This window comes from Saccopteryx leptura, chromosome 6 (genome assembly GCF_036850995.1).
Source record: "Saccopteryx leptura isolate mSacLep1 chromosome 6, mSacLep1_pri_phased_curated, whole genome shotgun sequence".
NCBI classification, from domain to species: Eukaryota; Metazoa; Chordata; class Mammalia; order Chiroptera; family Emballonuridae; genus Saccopteryx; species Saccopteryx leptura.
In genome coordinates, this window is record NC_089508.1 from 13,309,166 (window position 1) to 13,330,156 (window position 20,991).

Here is a 20,991-nt window from a genome sequence, read left to right on the forward strand (position 1 = left end):
TTTATTAAAGATTTGTCTGCAAGCCAGATGCAGCCATCAAAAGAGCCACATCTGACTCACGAGTCATAGGTTCCCGACCCCTGTTGTAGGCGATCTAGAAAGGCCTCAGGGAATTTCTGCTTGGGAAGTTTTTGAGCAAAAGCCGGGTCCTGTCCCATGTGTTGCCCTCTCTTTACACCTGCCTGCCTGTAGACCAGAAACACGTCCTTCTGATTACCTGGTTTGTTATTCCATCAGCCCAAACTCCTGCAAACCAGGCTTGAGGACGCAGCCACCCTGACTCCTGGGGCCCTCAGCGTCCCCTTGGGCATCGTGTGTTCTTTTGGAGGGAGTGATTGATGCTAACTCATTCCTGAGCTGGGGCAGTGACTGGCGAGGACCACCCCCATTCCAGCTCGGGACCTCAGAGGAAAAGGGGACTGTCCTCCCCCAGAGTGCCTGCAAATGAGGCCGCCACATTGTGTGTGGTTGAGGAGTTCTTCTTTATGTCTAACTGAAATCACTAGAACCCTATCTCTTTATGTTCTGTGATTTATAGAGCAAGTAGTTGGTGAGCAAATGCTCATTTGAGGCTCATTAATTAACCTCTGAGCACAATTTCAGTCACTGTGGAAGTGAGCCCAGGGAGAGAGGGGCTGGGGTCCTTTCATTGAATGGAGATAAACAAGAGCTCCTTCCTCTCTTTTTCTTCCTTTTTATTATTATTAACAACAAACACCCGCCAATCTGATAAATACTGAGCAGAGACAATGAAGATGTAAAAGGGGAATCAATGGAAGATGTATTTGGTGAGTAGGGGGTCTTAGGTGAGTTTAGGAAGAATTAAGGAGAGACTAGTAGAGATTGAGACTAGGGACATGGCATATGTATTCATGGAGTTATGAAGGAAGTGTAGCCTTTGGCCAGGGATTCTATTAGCAGGAGCAAAGGGTCCATCTGGTGGGGTGCCCACAATGGGATGGTGAAACAGGAGCGACCAGTGGGTGGGGTGCCTTAAGGACTCAGTGAGGGATTATGACATACTGTCACAGATGTAAAGAATCACTGTCATTTCTTTCTTTTCTTTTTTTTCCTGAAGCTGGAAACGGGGAGGCAGTCAGACAGACTCCCGCATGCGCCCGACCGGGATCCACCCGGCACGCCCACCAGGGGGCGATGCTCTGCCCATCCGGGGCATCGCTCTGTCGCGACCAGAGCCACTCTAGAGCCTGGGGCAGAGGCCAAGAAGCCATCCCCAGCGCCTGGGCCATCTTTTGCTCCAATGGAGCCTTGGCTGCAGGAGGGGAAGAGAGAGACAGAGAGGAAGGAGAGGGGGAGGGGTGGAGAAGCAGATGGGCGCTTCTCCTGTGTGCCCTGGCCGGGAATCAAACCCGGGACTTCTGCACGCCAGGCCGACGCTCTACCACTGAGCCAACCGGTCAGGGCCCACTGTCATTTCTTGAGCTGGGAATGAAATTATTTTCGGAGATCTTTATAATCCAGTTTCTTAGAGCTGGGCAAATCAAGGGATAGGAAGCCCATCAGGAAGGTATCTGGCTCAGGCTGGGGCTTTCTCAAGGATAGTAGTGATGAGCCCAGGACCAAGAGAGCTGATGTTGACAGAGAGACACAAGTAGAATGTCTGGATGGCTAAGCTTAGCACCCAGGAGGTCTGGATGAAGGGTGAAGCCATTAGTGACAACAAAAATAGGGACGAGGTAGAGGCTGTGGAGTCCCAGTTTCTACAGAGCAGGGCTGAGGAAGACCAGAGAGGGGAGGATGTTGGCCAGATGCCTCTTCCTCTTGTCCTTCCAGTCCCGGCTTTTCCAAGCTTAATGACATCTGTTTACCTTCACATGATGAGGATAATTTGGAAGGCTATTTGTAGATATTTACCTCAACTGAGTCACATTCCTGTGTAATTTTGTAAATAAATCAAGATTAACTTTTAATGAATTTTTAAAGTATCACAGATAAATTGGTTCTATTCTTTAAAAGTACGCTTTCAATGAAATCCCTGTGTTCTGAATAAGATTAGCCACTCTGATGCAAATGGTCATGTGCTTGCATTTGACTTAACGGTGAGATTTGGACAAAGCCACATGTTGAGTGGGAGCTCTGGAACCCGTGGCTCCCCTGAGTGGGTGAAGATGTGGACACCCACTCTGGAGTGAGGGCAGCAGCTTCCGAGTGTGCGCCAGGCCACTCCGTCCAGGGTGAGCCGTGTTGTTTTCTCCCTCTCTCTCCCCACCACAGACTGCTGTTTTCCAAAGTGAAGTTGGAGTCACTCTGCCGGGGACCGGATGAGGCGCTCCTCACTTGTAAGCACATGCTGCAAATATGGAAATCCTGCTACAACCTCACCAATCCCAGGTAAGAGGCCAGCAGTGCCCGTCTTGTTGGCTTTTGTACGGGTCCCTGCCTGTCAGTGCCGTCTCTGATCGGTACGTAGCAGGCATTACCCCTGTCACCCTTGTGCCCCGTCCAGGTACCCAAACATAGCAGACAATAGCAGGGGAGCCTCCCCTGCTCCGTCTTTAAGGGGATTTTCTCCTGGGGGCTGATGAAGCCACCAAATCATGGGTTTCTTTTGCTTCCATGGTGACCCACAAGGCTCAGTTCATAATTGATGGCTATCTGACGATTTCTAGATAGACAAGTCAGTTAGCATTTCAGATCAGAACCTTACAGTAATATTTAAAAGGCCTGTACAGACAACAGGCCACATCCTACTAAGGAGAGTACAAATTGCTATTGGCATGATAAAGTGTTATTTTCAAAGTTACAATCATGACTCGGACAGGAAGTAAGCGTGTATCAAAGATTATTTTTTACCTCATTAACTAAAGAGGTAAAATGTTAAAGCCTGTTCAAAGCAGAATTTGAAAAATAGATATGCTAAAATGAATTTGCAAATAAATGTACAAACAATATCTTATAGGACAAAATAGATTGTTTCGGGTTCTCTGTTCTGCAAGGTGGGACTCAGTTGTATCTTGATCAGACAAAATTCACTTGCCTTAGTGTCCATTTCCGACAGGCTGGCTCTGCCCTGCAGAGCTGTGGGGAGGCCTGGTCATCCTGAGTCAGTCCAAGGTGCCACCAAACAGAGGCAGATAGTCTGGGGGCGGTGACCGGTCAACACCCAGCACGCCACTGAAAGACCCCTAATGACCAATCATGGCCATCTGCACGTCTTGGGCAGCTTTCATGCTGCACGTTTATATGACAATATGTGCCCCGCCCCATAAAGGAAGTAATGTAATAAAAAGGGATGTAATGATTCAAGTGAATTCAAACAACCACTCATATAATCAGAATATTTTCCAAGCTCATAGCAAGATGTATGGACAGCCCACATAACTATATAAAGTCAGGAGCCTAAAAAATGTATGAAACTCAAATCGTAACTGTACTAAGGGGTGCAGTTTGCCTGGTCCAGCCCACTGGGAGGTGGGCACATGGCTGGTGGCCGTGGTCTCGGCTGCTGGCCTGGGGTGAGGACAGTGGGACAGGCAGTCGGGAAGCAGCAGTGCAGGTGCGGTTCCACAAGAGCTTTTGTTTTACAAAAGTTTCTGCCATTAAACAAAGCTCAAGATCAGGGCCCTGTAAGGGACGATGGGTGCTTGGGCACTGGCTTTAGCAGACATGACCACAGGCCCCGTGGCCAGTGCAGCTGCGAGGAGGGGAGCTCGTCCTGGGAAGCCACGCGGCCCCTTGCAGAGCTGGGTGGGAGAATTAGGCGAGCATTCCCTTCGGAACCACAGCCTGCAGCATCACCATCCTTGTGATGAAAAGAGAATCTTCCCTTTTGTGGGTATGTTCTGAAAATAGAGATCATTTTAATTTTTTAAAATTCTACTTTTCTAAGTAAGTCTTTAAGCAGAAATAGAAATGCTTGTATTTCTGTTCCCTGAAGCCCCTCACTCCGGGCCTGTCGACAGCGGCAGGTTGGGGGGGACTCCGCCGCAGCCCCGCCCAGGGAGACCCTGCGAGGCTGTCGCCTCCTGTGTGCGGGCTCGGTCCTCTGCCTGCGTCCCCTTTGGAAACAAGGAGCTAAACCCACCAGCTTTCATGGGGCCAGTTTCCCTCGTTCCCCACACCTCTCCCACCTCCCACATCTCCTCCCACTTAGCAACCAAGAATATTGAGTGTGAGGAGAAGAAAATAGCAGGATGGGAAAGCTTTTTAAAAATACGTAACCAAATGCCTGGGCCGTGTCCCTGCTTCCTCTGTTTCCTGAAGTGTCTTCCAGGGCCCGAGCGGGAGGCACCGGCTGGGCGCAGCCTGTTGGGGGCGGCGGTGTGGCGGACACCGGTCCCAGACCGCGCCCTCCAGCACTCCAAAAGCCTGCAGGGAGCCTGTCATAATCTTGAGCAGCCCCTTACTAAGGAGCTTCCTGTTTGTTTGCTTTTAACTTTATTCATTTTCTCTGGGATATAAATGAATGTTTCTCCTGTAGCCCTCACCATTGGGCAAATTTAGCCATCCTCCCAGAATGGTGGGGCAGCCGCACCCGCAGTAGAATAAAGCTTCGGAAGAGAGGGTGGGGCCTGGTGGGACAGCAGCCCTGCGCATGCGCAGACAGGGCCGCTCTGGGCCCAGCAGCCTTGAATCTACGCTGAAGGAGACTCAGGGTTGGGCAGGGCCCCCCCTTCGCCCCTTCACACCGGTTTAGGAAAGGGAAGACTCACATGAACAAGTGCGTGAGAAGTATCTCTGCTTAGAAAAATAACAGCAGCAAGCATCTGGACAGGAGGCGGCTGGTTTCTGCCCGGAGAAGGTCCACACTGATTCCCAGCTCAGGGCGCCCTGTTTTGGAGCCTGATCAGTTGGGGGGGGGGGGCGCTCAACCTGCCAGGGCTTCCCCTGGCTCCCGCCCTCTCCCCGCTCCACCCCGAGATGGCACAGGCCTCCAGGGCACAGAGGAGGACAGGGGCAGTAACAGGGCCAGGCTGAGAACAGACCCAGGTTCCGTTCTCTGCAACTGTCCTCCTCGCCATTTTTACATGAAGGATGACCTCCCTGAGCTGGTCACCGAATCCAGCCTCAGACACCGCGAAGAGAGTATTCCACCTGCAGCTTCAGAATGTGTCTCTTGCTGTGAGCAAAATGGTGGGCGGCATTCTTCTCGAGTGCACGTTTGGCAAGGCGTCTGTTATTTCAGAAGCCTGGATTGACTCCCCTGGGTCAGCAGTTTTGTTTGCATTTAGGACAGAAATCTGTCTCACGTTTTGTGTTCTCTCTCTTAGAAATCCCTCTGCTTGTGCATTTTACTCGTCCACTCAAGACAGTGTGACTTTTGTCCACTCAAGATAGTGTGACTTCCAGCCAGAGCCTACCAGGAGGCCCCAGCTGACTCCCTGGACTGAACGTCACCGCCCTTCAGCTGGGGGTGGAGGTGCTCCTCTGTGCTAGCCCTGTGCTGTTAGCCAGGCAGGGTGACTGCTGTCCTTTCCATTTCAAAGAAATAGTTGAAGCTAAACAAGGCTCAGTCACTTGCCCTGGTTTACCCAATGAAGTAGGTAATAGAACTGTGAGTCAGACCCAGGACCGTCTGACCTTAAAGCTCCCTCTACCATGCACTCTGCCTCTCTGAGTTGACAACCACCTTCTTTTATTTTTATTTTTTATTGTTAACCTCTGTTCAAAAGCATCTCCATTTTGAATAGTTATGCGTATATACTGTTATCAAAAGGAGCTAAGGCGTGTAACAGAATCTAGTTTCTCAGCTGGTGGTAGTGGGGACACTGTGTCATTATCAGTGGGTGAAGTTCACAAGTTAAGATTTTGGTTTCATTTGGGGTTTCTAACATTTGGAGTTGTGGGGGTTCTTAACTCAGCTTTCCCCCACCTACCGTTGCACCAGAAGGCTGGGAATTCTCCAGAAATCAGCCGTATGAACCTCAGCTGCATGTTGATAGGGCTGTGTGTTTGTAATGACACCTGACACTGCCTAGGAGTGATACCTCTTCTGAGTCCTCCATCTCTGCAACCGCAATTCAGCCCTACCCAGTTCTGTGTGGGAGACAGTTTTTACCTTCATCTGATGGGGAGGCCACTGGGGAAGAGGGCGAGTGGGACCCGGCATCGCGGTGGCAGCCGGCCCTGTGCTGAGACCTGGCGAGGCAAAGCCTGCAGGTTAGGGCTGGAACAAGCACTTCCGGTCCACGTCCTCGGATTGGTCCCTCCGGAGCACCAGCTCCTCCCGGTGCGTCCAGGAGTCCCCACAGTGACTGGAACTAGCACTTGATTTTGAGATGCCATCTTCTGAAAAACCCCTAAGTGGGAAGTTGTTGCGATTATTCAGATCTTTTGCAATATATTTTTTTAACGTTTACATTAAAAACACATACACAAATAGGCCAGTGCTAAAAATATTTAGTCTGTAATGCAATTAATGAAATTTTCATGTACTCATGTTATCTTCTGCTCAGAGACATTTAATGTTTCTTAGTTGTGGAAATAATTTACAGTTTCAAAAAAACAAAAACCAAACAACCATGTACCCAGTGAACAGAAAATACAGGCTGAGGAGCCGCCTGTGCTAGCAGGTTTTCTTCTGTTTCCTGTGGATTTCTCCAGCTCCTGCACGGAGTGTGGAAATTCAACCTGAAAGCCGTAGCACGTCTCGTAGCAAACCTTGTTTGTACCAGTTTGAGCAACAGCTGCAACGAGGAAGGAAATCATGTCCCTTTATTGTAGAATTTGAACTTCTTAACAAAATATAAAATCCCTCAGAGCCCCCAGATTGATTTAAAAAACAATAATAATAAATTCACAGAAAAGCATTAAACACTCAAAACTTCAAGAAACAAACAAGCTTCATTTTGGAGCTTTTTTGATGGAATATTATGATAGAGAGGGAAAAACATGTAATTGTGTTTGCTTACAAGCTTCTTAGAATTTAAAAAACAAAAATAAAAACAATGGCCCTGGCCGGATAGCTCAGTTGGTCGTTAGACCATCATCCTGAAGCTCAGAGGTTGACAGTTTGATCCCTGGTCAGGGCACATACAGGAATATAATGATGGTCCTGTATCCCTCTTTCTCTTCCCCCTTCCTCTCTAAAAAAAAAAAAAAAAAAAATCAATAGACTAAACATTTGAAAAATGAAAACAAGAGTGTGTCTGAGTAAGGTCCCTTAGCCGTGTTTCATTCCGGTTAGGCTTGACGGGTCTCCCGGGCCGGAGAAGCTGGAGAGGGCGTTCCGTGCAGGAAGCACGTCGGGGGCCGGCCGGAGGCTGTGACCCCTCCATGGCCCCCCTTCTCCAGCCTTGACCCCTCCACGGCCCCCCTTCTCCAGCCTTGACCTCCCCACGGCCCCCCTTCTCCAGCCTTGACCCCTCCACGGCCCCCCTTCTCCAGCCTTGATCCCTCCACGGCCCCCCTTCTCCAGCCTTGACCCCCCCACGGCCCACCTTCTCCAGCCTTGACCCCTCCACGGCCCCCCTTCTCCAGCCTTGACCCCTCCACGGCCCACTTTCTCCAGCCTTGACCTCCCCACGGCCCCCCTTCTCCAGCCTTGACCCCTCCACGGCCCCCCTTCTCCAGCCTTGACCCCTCCACGGCCCCCCTTCTCCAGCCTTGACCCCCCCACGGCCCCCCTTCTCCAGCCTTGACCCCCCCACGGCCCCCCTTCTCCAGCCTTGACCCCTCCACGGCCCCCCTTCTCCAGCCTTGACCCCTCCACGGCCCCCCTTCTCCAGCCTTGACCCCTCCACGGCCCCCCTTCTCCAGCCTGGGAACATTGGATAGGGGCTCCAGCTCCAGCTCTGCATGCCACCAGCTCACTGTGTGACCACACAGCTCCCTTTTCTCATCCGTTAAACGGGCATCGAACACACGATTTACCTTAAAGGTTTGTTCTGGGACACAAACGAGGCCATGGCTGTGAGCGTCCTTTCAAGTGTAGGGGTCAGGGGTGATGATCTGGCTATACATTAGAACCTTCTAGAGAGCTCTGAAAAACGTTGACTGCCCCAGAAATTCTGATCTTTTGTTGTTGTTGCTGTTCTGGAGTGTGACGTGGGCATCAGTGTTTCTCAGAAGTGCCCCTGGTGACTTCCCTGTGCAGCGGGGCCCTGAGAAGCCCTGGTGTCACGTCCTCAGCTCAGAGACACTTCAAAGAGGGGGTGTAGGGCTCCATGAGTTAGTTCTAAGACTCAGAGTGCCAATCATTTTCCCCTAGAAGGGGATGGAGAACTGGACTTGTAGTTTTCATTTTCATATTTTACGACAAAAAAGAAGGCTAAAATTAGCAAGGGTCTGTGGGTGTGGGTCAGGCTGTGCCTGTGCTATTGAATACTGAAAGCAGCCCCGGCCTAAGCCGAGCCAGGAAGCAGGATGCTTTGTAATAGATGAAAAGGTGCAAAGAACATCAAAAGCGCACCCAAAGATAGTACTGTGTTCCCAGAGTCCGTATTGGTTGATTCTGTTTTCTCCCGCCCACCCTTCAAATGACTGACATTTGAAGCTGTTGTTTTGCAGTGATTCTGGACGTGGGAGCAGCCTCTTAGATAGAACCATCGCCGACAGACGACAGCTTAATACAATTACCTTGCCAGACTTCAGTGACCCGGAGACAGGTGAGAATAGAGAGCCAGAGGGGACAGAATGGTGTCAACTCAGGCCTATTCCCCAAGTGATGGGGGATGAAGATGGCCAGGGACAGGGGGTGGGAAAATAACTCACTCTAGTTGGTTAAACTCTCCATTGGGCTGCATTTTCTCTGGTGTCTTTTTCAAGCGTGTTCACAATGAGGGAAGTAGTAGGACATGCCCAACACAACTCTGACATCTTTCTACTTTTTCCCCTTGCTCTCAGAGCCTAAACCCCGAAACTAAAATTGGATTGCTCCCACCTCCATCCAGCTTCCCCTCTGCTGCTGTTTCTCCCTCTCGCCTGAGATTTCAGACCTTGCTGAAATCCAGGCTTTGATTGCTGATCAGTTGCGCACATGAGCACACATACATCCAGCGGAAGACCCTGTAGGGAGGCAGGTGGCTTCTGAGCTTCTGACTGTTGTCCCCACATGGAGGCCAGTAGCTCTTACTGCCTCCAACCCATGTTTAGACCTCCTTGTCATTTGCTTTTCCACACTTGCCTAAGTACAGGGGAGTAAATATAGCTCTGTAATTTCCAATGCTCCAAACTAGCCATTCTAATAGTAATACCGACTATTCAGTGGCAATTTGGAGGACTCGACAGACCCGCAAAATATAGAGAAATTCACTCCGCTTTGAACCTCAAAGGTAATTTCAGTGCAACATTAGGAACCTGGTTCTGCTGCTCCTCCCACTACCCCGCCCCTGGTGTGAGGCTCAGCCCTGGCCAGGGTGCACCCCGTCTTTTCGGGCTGGCTCTTTGAGAGGAGCCTCCAGGTTCTTCTGCCCTTGTGCCAGGTCCCAACTCCTGACCACCCCTTCGTGCACAGCCACCTCCTGGAAGGTCTCCTCAGTGGGTCGGGAGGGATGGGGCCTCTGAGGCCAGGAATGGTCCTTGCCCAGCCCCCTCTCACAGCGCCTGCAGACTGTGTCCCTGTGCTAGGCTCCCTTTCACCAAATTTAAAATCGGCTTGAGAAATCTCATCCCAGGGCTTTAGGTCAAAAGAACATGGACCGTGGAAGCAGCATGAATTGTCAGCTGGTACAGTTGAATCTGGCTGGCAGCCACACAAACGCCCCCTGACGATGGCCCGGCCCCTGGATTGACCAGCAGTCCGGGTGGGCTTAGACTGTGGGCCGCAAAGACCCTGACTGGACTAACACAGCAGCGTTCTGCCTGTGGGTCCGGTCCTGCTAGAGATGCTCTAACGCCCCTCGTTGCTAGATCAGCAGGTCGGGCTGCCAGGACCAGGCCCCGCAAGGTCAGGCTCAGACACGGGAGAGAAGAGAAGGTGAAGCTCCTCACGGCACCTGCCGCAGTCCTGGCTCGCTCAGCGGTGGCGGCTGCCCAGGGCTGTCTCCCTCCTTTGTCCTGTCCCCAGGGTCCTCTGAGGACAGTCGTACGAAATTCAGAGCCTTTACCTCTGCCGGCTTGGTCCTTAATCTACTCAAGCCTTTAAATGTCACATCACACCGACTACAGATAGTGGCAGAAAATGAGTGAGGCCCTTGTCCATGCTCTTCTCTGCCCCTCGGGACATTTTCCCTAGAGCCCTCAGGGAACCTGAGACGCCACAGTGCCCCCGTGAGGAGTGTCTGCGTGGCACCAGCAGAGGGTGGGTCACTGCTCGCCTTGTCCTTAGCGGTGTTTCTGCCCTGTGCTCACCCACGCTGGGAGCCCAGGGGTCGGGACTGCTGGTGTTCCCTTGCCCGTGGGAGCAGACCACATCTTCCCAGGCACTGCCAGCGCCCGTGTGCTGTGTAGTTGTTGCTGTACTGTCCGTGGGCCTTGCCCGTGGGAGCAGACCACATCTTCCCAGGCACTGCCAGCGCCCGTGTGCTGTGTAGTTGTTGCTGTACTGTCCGTGGGAATCCCCGAGGACTCCGATCACTGGCCCTGTCCCCAGGGCCCCACGCTGTTGGTTTACACACCACCAGCTACTTACCCAGGAGGCCGGGGAATCCGAAAAACAAAGGCCACGTTAGGCCTTACCAGTTGTGGACTAGTCACAAATGAGAGTCAGATCATTTAAATCAGAGACTTAAAAATTAGGAAGACTCACCTAAATGTGGGGAAAATGCCTCCACCTTGACTAATAACACCCAGCAGTGTAAGTTCAGCTCAGTGGGCGGCGCAGGAGGGCCAGCAACGCTTCTGTTTGTGCACGTGTGTGCATGGCCTGTCAGTGAACGGCCCACGGATCTTCACTCCAATCAGAAGGCGCACAGAGGAGGTTTGCTCCCACCCCTGCCCTTCCACCTTCTCCTCCCTAAAGGCAACCAACCATCTTTATTAGCTCCTCACTGGCCCTTGCAGTGTTTCTCCATGCAAATAAGCACAGCTGTTATTTCCTACATCCCCGGATGTAAAAACTAGCGTGGCGCACACGCCGCTCAGCACTTGGCGTTCCTCACTTCCCAGCACACCCACAGAGATGGCCCCCGTCCCCACGCGGGCATCTCCCACGGCACAGGACACGCAGCTCAGCACCTGGCGTTCCTCACTTCCCAGCACGCCCACAGAGATGGCCCCCGTCCCCACGCAGGTATCTCCCACGGCACAGGGACCTCGCGTGTCAGCCTGGCCCGCCACACGGTCTCCACTTCCTTCTCTGCCGCAGTGGTCAGTTCACATGGTGCTGAAGGGGGCTGGCTGATTCTGAATGCCCGCTGAAGCCCTGCTCACTTAGAGAAGCAGTTGGGCCAGAGAAAAAGGGCAAAGGAACTTGTCCAAGGTAAACATGGTCCCAAATCTAAACAGAAGCCACTGTGAGGTCAGCTGTGGTCTGAGAGAACCTAGCCCTGGCTGGTGGCAGCCTGTCGATGGCGTTGGTCACTGCTTTGCTAAATGCCTTGATCTAAAGGGCGCGGGCATCCGCCACAAGCAGAGCCGTGCAGTGTCGGCATCGGCAAGGAGGCATGGCGGACTTCCGCCGTCACGACCCTGCCGATTCCGAGTCACCCACATGCACATGGACTCCTTTGTGAAGCCACGGGGCCTCTTAATGTTCCAGAGCTAAAATTTATTTCCTACTTATTTTATATTTCCTATTTTGGAAAATATTCAATTATATCAAACTATGGAGATAATATAGTCAATCCCCATGTACCTTCCACCAGCGTTCAGCAATCAGTGTTCTTTTTCTCATCCATCTCTCCTGCCTCACACTTACTTTCTGTGGAGTATTTTAAAGCAAACCCCAGACATATTTTGCCTGTTAAAATGTCAGTATATATGTCAAACAGGTAAGAACCTTTAAAAAGCATAACCACAATACCATTTTTCTACACCTGCATCATCGTAAGGTACAGGCTGTGTTCTTGATTTTGGAAGTGGCTAATTAGTTAAACTATGGTTTTCCACCCCCGAAACTATCCCTTTGCAGATCTGTGAGGGGAGCCCGTGAGGGGAACCCACCTGAAGGAGCTTTGGACTGGCCAAGTCCCCTGTGGCTAATCAATTGGACATTGGTTTTATTAAACAATGTGGCAAACCCTGAAAAAGCCCTCCCCCCAAAGAACATGATTTTCATTCTAATACACCTCTGGCTCTCCTTCCCCACCTCTATCATCACACGGTCCCTGCCATCGAAAAGAGGAAGCAGATGGGGTGATAGTCTTAGCTTTGAAGCTATGAATTGATGTCTTCTTTGGAATCAGCTGGTAGGTCCTTAAATAGAGGATAAAAAAATTTTTTTTTCTTCATTTGGCCTCCAAAACAGGATGCAGAGTAAGGCGATTGATCTTTAATCACGGGTAGCTATAACTGGAGAGCTTTCCAAAGCAAAAATCATTCTTTTAACTTGAAAGTCTGGTTCATTTTTTTCTGGGGTAGGAGGAAATCTTTCACTGTGGCCATGGTGGTCTCTCCCCATTGCGGTGACTCTCCAGCCGATAGACACGAAGGGCCCAGCCAGCGCAGCCAACCATGGGCCAGCTTAGAAAGCTTAGCACTCCGCTGGCATGATGCTGGGACCATGACCTATCATTGCACCGCAGTATCTGCGCCTAGGAAAACAAATAAACTTTCCGTAAGTGCTTCTCATAAAAAACAAATCCAGGAGAAGTCAAGTTCTAACCCTTTTCAATTGAAAAGCAAATTGTTTCCTCCAGAATGCCCTGGGTACTAGGTTAAAGGTGTGGATATATTGCTCAGTGTGCCCAGGTAAACCTGAATTATTTTTTTCCCATGCTATCATTGCAGAACAATTAAATAAGCAGGAGGGAAACAGCAAATTTGTTTTCTTTGAAAAACATGTATATTCTGTTGTTAAGTAGAGGAATGCTTATGTATTACATGACCTCTTTTTCTTTGCAGCTTATGTGAGTATATTAAACACTAGTTTATTTTTCCTTTGTGTTTCTAAATTTTTTTTTTGCTTTTATCCTTTTTTTTTCTCTTTCACTTTTTTAGTGTCAGATTCCTCCTCCTCCTCCTCTTCTCTTTCAAGAACCGAATCTCCTCTCCACCTGTTTGTATCTTCTCATCTTCATTCTCATCCCAAACCCGATACCTTTGTGTGGCCCCCTGCAGCTCGCTCATTCAGTGACCCAGGTCCCCGCCAGGAACCCTCTCTGTGTAAACATGGTTTATGGCTTTTCCTTTCTTGTTAGATCTGCTTCATTTGCCTGATGTGTTATTTTCTGATAATCTTCCTAACTGATAAGCTGGATGGAAACTCCATCAAATTTATCTGGGAGAAAAATCTTGCTGATTTGAAAATCTAAAATGTTGTTCGGGGCAGGAGGAGGTATCGGAGTCCACGTTCCAGCCTCCTCTTTGAAAAAAGTTTTGAGCAGAATAAATAGAAGCTGTTCTAGAATATTGTTTCTAGCTCTGCTTTCCTGGAGTTGATATAAATGTATTAAAGTTCTATTTAAAAAAAAAAAAAAAAAAAAGGCAAATTAGAACAATTGGGAAATAATTTGTTCTAATTATTTCTGGTTTTCAACCTGGAAATTAATTCAACAAGTATATAATAATCAAGGTAGTTCACTAAAGATAATAGTCATATACCCTTTAAATACTTAGTTCTCAAACTTGGTGCATTAAAATCACATAAAGAGCCTTGAAACTGGACATTAGATCCCAGGGCCCAGCCCACAGTTTATCATTTATTGGCCTGAGGTGGGGCCCAGGAATCTGCATTTATTAAATACCCCCTATTATTCCAGTGCCCGAGGGTTATACACTACATTTTTTTTTTTTACAGAGACAGAGAGTGAGTCAGAGAGAGGGATAGACAGGGACAGACAGACAGGAATGGAGAGAGATGAGAAGCATCAATCATTAGTTTTCATTGCGCTTTGCAACACCTTAGTTGTTCATTGATTGCTTTCTCATATGTGCCTTGACCGCGGGCCTTCAGCAGACCGAGTAACCCCTCGCTGGAACCAGCGACCTTGGGTTCAAGCTGGTAGGCTTTTCCTCAAACCAGATGAGCCCGCACTGAAGCTGGCGACCTCGGGGTCTCGAACCCGGGTCCTCTGCATCCCAGTCCGACGCTCTATCCACTGCACCACTGCCTGGTCAGGCTATACACTACATTTTGAAAAACAATGCTATAAATTATTTTCCATTTGCAGCGAAGGAAAATGTAGTGTTTATGTCATGACACTATTCAGAAAAATTGAGCAGTATTTTAATATAATCTTGCTTTTAAATAATACGGAGATTTGCACATCTCTTTTAGGGCGTCCAGGAACCTGACAATGGAAAAAAAAAAAAAGCTTGTATTAAAATGAAACACTGGTTGATAAAGTCCTTAAATGGGACCTAAGTATGGATCTTACCAGGAGAGTCCATTCTGTTTTTTGACTCATTTATTTAATGTTCACTTTGCTGGCAGTGCCAGAAACTGTAATCCCTGTATCCATGATTTATAAAGGCTCATCTTTGTTCCAAATGCTCAGTTACATGCTGAACAAAAACTCATAAGGGGGACTACTGCCAGAAAGAACTACTTACTCTCTCTAATGTGCTCGTCCTCCGGATGGCTGACCTGCTGCGTGACACACTGACACATATGCGTGGGCACGCGCGCGCGCACACACATGTCGGGGCAGAAATGAGGCTACCACCTAAAATAAATCACGCAGCCCAAGGAGCACTCTGACCTCACTCACCTGCATTCTGAGTGCTCTCTGAGCCTTGCTTTATGGCAGTCCCGGTTTTCTGAAATGGAAGACAAAGGTAATGCTTAATAAACTGTTTATGTGGATTTTAATCCGCTTCTTAATATACACTGCTCACAAAAAATAGGGGATATTTCAAAATGAATATGAAGCGATTAAAAAAACCCAGCATTTGACTTTTTGCTTTATTAAACAAGAACATCAGAAAATTAAACAAGTCAAAGAAAGTTGTTCGATTATGCAAATGAGATGCAAAACCAACTTTTATTTCATTGGTGAGAATGCACTGTACAAAAATCTGAAAGTGCTGGGGTGTCTGCATGTTCCCTGATCCCCTCATTTTTGTGAGCAGTGTAGATTTTTTTCCCCCTTAAAACAATGTCTACCTAGGGGCAACTGCCAACTTCAGTTTTTCCACAAAAATGGTCTTTTACATTGCCTTTTGCCCAGGTTTTTGTCATTAAATGGGATCTCACTGTCCTAGAACACCTTGACAATGTTCCCACCGCCCTTTGCACTCCTGTTCGCGCCACAAGCCCGTGGACCCGCACACCCTGCCAGGACTTCTGCATTGCGCCCAGGACCCCGTGTTCCTTTAAACCCCTCAGAGTGAAGTCCTGACTCATCCCGTGGGGTGAATTAGTAAAACATTAGAGTGGAGATCCCCAACTGGGCTCTCTGCTGACTGTATGTGTCCCGAGCAGTGGTCAGTTCATTTTTCGTGAAGCTGTGAGTCATCTTCCCATCCTGAGAGTTACCTACCTCTCTAAGTGACCAGGTATTTTAACCAGGACTGAAATACCCAAGAATCCTTTTTTTTTTTTTTTGCTCTATAGATACAATTGAACTAGAGAAGTGGAAAACATACCATACATTAGTGATAACTGTAGGATTTCCCGATTACAACTGTTATGAATTTGAATCCCCAGGCTTCATTAGGACAGACAGCCAAGCCCTGAGGTTTTCTGAACTTCTCCCTCCCGGCCTTTGTCTTCATTGAAATGAAAACTAGCCAAACCCTACAAACTCTTGGAATCATAATCAGGGTTAATGTGTGGAAAGATCTGCAAACTGCTTGTTTGATTATTTTTCCCTTCCCTTTGGAATTTCCTGCCCCGGAAACAAAACACATCAGGTTACATGAGTGGGTCAGCTTTCACGTGCTGGGTGAGCGCTTCGCAGCAGAGGGAATGCCCAGCTGGTCTTTCTTTGGTTAAAAAAAACAACAACCATTGTTAGTGGAAAAATATGTGTCATTCCTGAATTGAAATTTGATTCCAGGCAGCCAGACTTACAGTTGGAAGGTTATTAGAACTCTTTATTTGCTTTTATAGCCTTAATTTTAATTTTTCAAATGTTTTGTTTCTTGGTTTTAATTTTTGGTTTGATTTGTTGTTCCAAGGCAACTCTCCAGAAGTATGCTTTCATGGTTTCCCCTCCCTTTTTACCGTTAGTAAGTAGCTTACCAATCTATTAACCTTTCCGAGGGTCTCCGAGTCACGCTTCCCTCCACCCTGGAACGTGTGTTGTGGTTGCTGGTTGTTGAGACTGGACACTTAGCCGCCCCCGCTTGCCCACTCCACCACCTGGGGCTTGTCTCCCGAGATCCCAAAGCTTACGCAGCAGCTTGGATTTAAATACCAAGGAGGCAGTACTTGTCTGGGAAAGACCACAGAAGAAGCCATTGCAGGGAAAATGCCCGAGTGATGGCATGAGGTAGATGGGTGGGAGGCTGTACCCACGGGTGCCGATGAGGAGTATGACACCCAGTGTCCCCAGTGCGGGCCATCGGTAAAGTTTGGGTAGAGGGAACCGATTGAATCTTGAAATTCCTTTCCAGTTTAACTATTATTGCTACATAGAAAAATAATCCTAATCATTAATTTTCCTAAAATGAGCTAAACAGGCATCATAAAACTTAAACAAAAACTACCGAAGTTTAAAGGAAACCAACCACTTCCCTGGCTAGAGGACCGTTGTTTAGGTGGTATTCTTTTAAGGTATTAGTGAGTCATCACATTTTCCAAACTGTTTCTTAGATCACTGCTTCTCCCTGGTCAAATATTTTTAGAGACTCACAGTTCACATTAGCACAGGAAAGGCTCTGAGAAGTCCTGCAGTTCAAAAACTTCAAGAAGACCCTTTTAACTCTGACAGTGTTTCTGAAGCTGGCTCCATCCTTGTTTCTGTCCTGTGGAGTCACAGTGCCAGGGGCTGCATCTTGAGAAGTGCTGGTGTATATGGTGACCCAGTGTGTTTGATGTGGGCCTTGACTGCTTGTAGCAAATACACCCCTCAGGGAGTAGATTTTTTCCTCTGAAATCAAGCTCAGCTTTTGTGGGACTTTGTCTTTTAAAAGTCTGTGGGGAAAACAGCTGCGTTGGCTTGCTTGCTGGTTTCCCAGCTGCAGGCACTTTGCACGACAGTGCGTGAGCACATGGCAGAAAGCCACGTGTCTACAGCCTGTCATTGCTTCCTCCGTGGTGATTCTTCCAGATCGCTCTTCTGCCACCACAAGGTGCAGTTCCGATCCCTTGCCCTCCACTGCGAAAAGCCATTTCCTTTGCTAATTCGCTCGCCATTCTCTGCGAGCCTCCAGTAAATGCAAATGGCCTGGTGTTTTCCTGCTCCGTGGTTCTTCTACCATCTGCCCGAATCCACTGTGAACCTGCCTGGCCTCGGCCACCACCATTACAGTGAGGTTTCTTTCTTTTTTACTTACTTATTTATTTATCTATTTAGATTGGATACATTTACACAAGGGACGTGTATTTTCCACTTTATATAGAAACAGCTCCAGCTCACTCAAGGTCAGGAAACCTGGGTTCAAGGGTCAGTTCTGCCAAGGAAACCAGGCACCTCATTCAGCCTCCAGAGGCCTTCGGTTCCTCTTCTGTAAAGATGGGAGCTTACCAGTCCTCCTCTTCACACGTGCCTTGAAGGTGTGCCAGGTGCTTGTCCTGACTTCAAGTCCCAGCCAGATGCCCTTCTCCCCAAGTCACAGCCAGGCAGGGGCGCTCCCCACGCTGCCCACTGCCCCTTAGACTTCTGGGCCCACGGCGCCCCCACTCTTGAATGCTCTAGCAGTCGTCATTTTGAAGGAAAACGTGTTGACGTTTTGTTCTCTCCAAGAACGCGCTAAAATCAAGAACGCTGCCGACTTGGGTTCTTGGCTCAGTGTTTCACATCACTGATTCTCGCGAATCTGCTGCTCTCCTTAGAAATGTGCAGCTGGGAGGAGAGAATGAACGGATTAATGAAAAAGCACACCTCTCATGTGGAATGAGGTTCAGAAATAAGCTCCAGCCCGTAGGTTCTTCTCTTTCCATTACGGCTAGTGTATTATTTTTTACTTGACATAGTCTAACATTCAAAAATGTGTATCTTGATCAGGAAGTAACGAGTCAGGTGGTATATTTCGCCCTGTGCTCCTGCCTAATATAATAAAGTAGCTTTTTAAAAAAAATCTATAGATGAAAACCTTCCTCTATGGCTGACCCCACTGCGTTTGAAGCGTGACCATTGTAACTTCAGAGATCAGGTGCATTTAGGGTGGTATGGCCTTAGACGCCTAGCGTGGCCATTTTAAAAGTTCAGCCCTAATGATTCAAATATAAACCTTTTCTTGCTAGTTTAATTAAAGTCTCCTTCATCTGTTCTCTGGTATCTTTCTTTCAGTATGATTGAATGGACTTTTAGGAGGTTGATGAGTCAGTAATAAGTGGCCCTGAGACAGAAGCTAGAGTATGCGTCTGGTGATTAGAGAATCGCCTGTACCTGGGAGGCTGTTCTCATAGGATGCACTCAAAGACAAACACAGCCTCCCCCAGGCAAAAGGGCACTTCCATCCAAAAGCACATGCAATGAACTGGGAAGGTTTCATTGGAGATGGGGCGTCTGCCCAGTGTGGTCCTCCAGCAGGTACTGTCTCCAGCCCAGGGCCACGGCACACTCCCTGATAGCAGGCATCTCCCTGCATGCGTGTGAACGGTGTCCCTCCATGCTTCCGTGTGACCGCCTGGCCCTGCCTGCGCCACCAGCAGCCTGCTGGGCCACCCCGCATGCCTGCTGGTGACCACATCCCCAGCCTCTTCCCGCCTTAGAGCAAGCCTGCCCTAACGCCTTCCCGGGAAGAACTTCCCTTTCAGAAGACACAGGTTTAAACTGTGCTTGATTAATTCTGTTAGTTGTTGGGAAATTGTGATCTCATCCAGGGGCCATGGGTTTGGCTGTCCTGACTTACTGGGCTGTCTTAATCTCTTTTCCACTCGGTGGAGAAGGAATATGGTGACCAAACTTACTGATCAGAGGACCCCACAGCAGGAGGCCTCATTGTCAGTGGGAGTTGGGTAGGACCACACAGTGGCCCGTGAAGCTGCGACAGCCCCGTGTCCCCATCACATCAGTGGACATGCTACAAAGAAGGGGAGGTGGCAGTGCACCCTGAGGAGGCCACCACCCCACGTCCACCTCCTCGGCCAGGACTACCTCCAGCAAAGATGGAAGTTGTCCTAACGCCCACGGGGGTTGTAGATGGACCAAAATACTTAATGTTTAAAAAAAAGGGACAGAGAAAATACGCCTAATTTTAGGGTTGAAGTGAGTGGGGACTCGATCTCCTCCCCCTTCAAAAAATGGAATCATCACTCCTTTTGCAGCTGCCCCCTCCTTCGGCCCGAGGACGTCTTAGGTCTTAGTACCCAGGCGCAGGTGTGAGAGGGTCACAACTGCCTCCTCCTTTGCCCCAGGACATCCTGGGTCTTAGTGCGCAGGCGCAGATGTGAAGGGGTTCACAGCTACCCCACTGCCCTCCGCCATCGGCCCCAAGAACATCCTGGGTCTTAATGCGCAGGCGCAGGTGTGAGGGGGTCACAGCTACCCCCCTGCCCCTCCTTCGGTCCCAAGGACATCCTGGGTCTTAGTGGGCAGGCGCAGGTGTGATATTGGGGGGGGGGTCACAGCTACCCCACTGCCCCTCCTTTGGCCCCGAGGACATCCTGGGCCTTAGTGCGCAGGCGCAGGTGTGAGGGTCACAGCTACCCCACTACCCCTCCTTCGGCCCCAAGGACGTCCTGGTTCTTAGTGCGCAGGCGCAGGTGTGAGATTGGGGGTCACAGCTACCCCCCTGCCCCTCCTTCGGCCCCAAGGACGTCCTGGGTCTTAGTGCGCAGGCGCAGGTGTGATATTGGGGGGGTCACAGCTACCGCACTGCCCCTCCTTTGGCCCCGAGGACATCCTGGGTCTTAGTGCGCAGGCGCAGGTGTGAGGGTCACTGCTACCCTACTGCCCCTCCTTCGGCCCCAAGGACGTCCTGGGTCTTAGTGCGCAGGCGCAGGTGTGAGGGTCACTGCTACTCTATTGCCCCTCCTTCGGCCCCAAGGACATCCTGGGTCTTAGTGGGCAGGCGCAGGTGTGAGGGTCACAGCTACCCCACTACCCCTCCTTCGGCCCCAAGGACGTCCTGGGTCTTAGTGCGCAGGCGCAGGTGTGAGGGTCACTGCTACTCTATTGCCCCTCCTTCGGCCCCGAGGACATCCTGGGTCTTAGTGCGCAGGCGCAGGTGTGAGAGGGTCTTTGGCCGGCCAGCAGTCTAGAGTGTTGGACTAATTTGTTTCTAAGCCCTAGCTTTAGAAACAGAAATTCTTTTCCTGCTAAAAAGAAAAATTTTTAAGTACAGCTCTCTGGCGGAATGCTTAGTCATTCTGATTGCTGCTCAGCAGTCAAGATCTGTAAGAGGTGAATTGCTGCCTTTCCTCTTTCTTAGTTTAATAGTTTCAAGGGCACAGCTTCTAAGAACTGGAAGCTGAATAATTGCTGTTGACAGATAACATTGAATCACATCAGGCCGGGGCAGGGGTGCATACAGGCACATGAGCAGCAGCAATTCCGCATGATGCCCATTGCTGGAGCAGCTCTGTTTCTTTTCAGACAAACGTGGGAAGGGCCAGTGGCTGCAGTGACATCAGGCAGAGAGAATGTGGCTGACAGACGGAGAGGGGATTTGGGGTGGGGCCCGTCTTCACGCACGTGAGGCTCCTAAGTTAATTCTGGGGCCAGGAAGCAAAGAACAGCCAGAATCTTGTGCACACGTGTGAGCTATGTCTGCTGAGGTGTCTTTGGTGGAGGATTTTTTCTGCATGAATGTCACAGTTGTCTCTTGTTTCTGGATTGTGATGCTCACCAGTCCCTAGGCGAGTAGGGATTCATCTGAGATCTAGTTTATCTTCTACATACTGTGAAGGTGGACATCCTTCAGACCACAGCCACTTAA

General features: G+C 49.5%; 1 protein-coding gene across 7 annotated transcripts in view; it reads left to right on the forward strand.

Moving 5' to 3' along the window:
- TTC7B (tetratricopeptide repeat domain 7B) overlaps positions 1-20,991 on the forward strand; it is a 255,976-nt gene that overhangs the window by 177,179 nt on the left and 57,806 nt on the right. For 2 of the 7 annotated variants that reach the window (XM_066344074.1, XM_066344075.1), the window contains 4 exons: positions 2,236-2,352; positions 8,470-8,567; positions 13,000-13,164; positions 16,123-16,173. In XM_066344074.1, coding sequence (XP_066200171.1) covers positions 2,236-2,352; positions 8,470-8,567; positions 13,000-13,164; positions 16,123-16,173 — 431 coding nt within the window. The remainder of the gene's footprint in view (positions 1-2,235; positions 2,353-8,469; positions 8,568-12,999; positions 13,165-16,122; positions 16,174-20,991) is intronic. The other 5 variants (XM_066344077.1, XM_066344078.1, XM_066344080.1 and 2 more) reach the window with 3 other exon arrangements.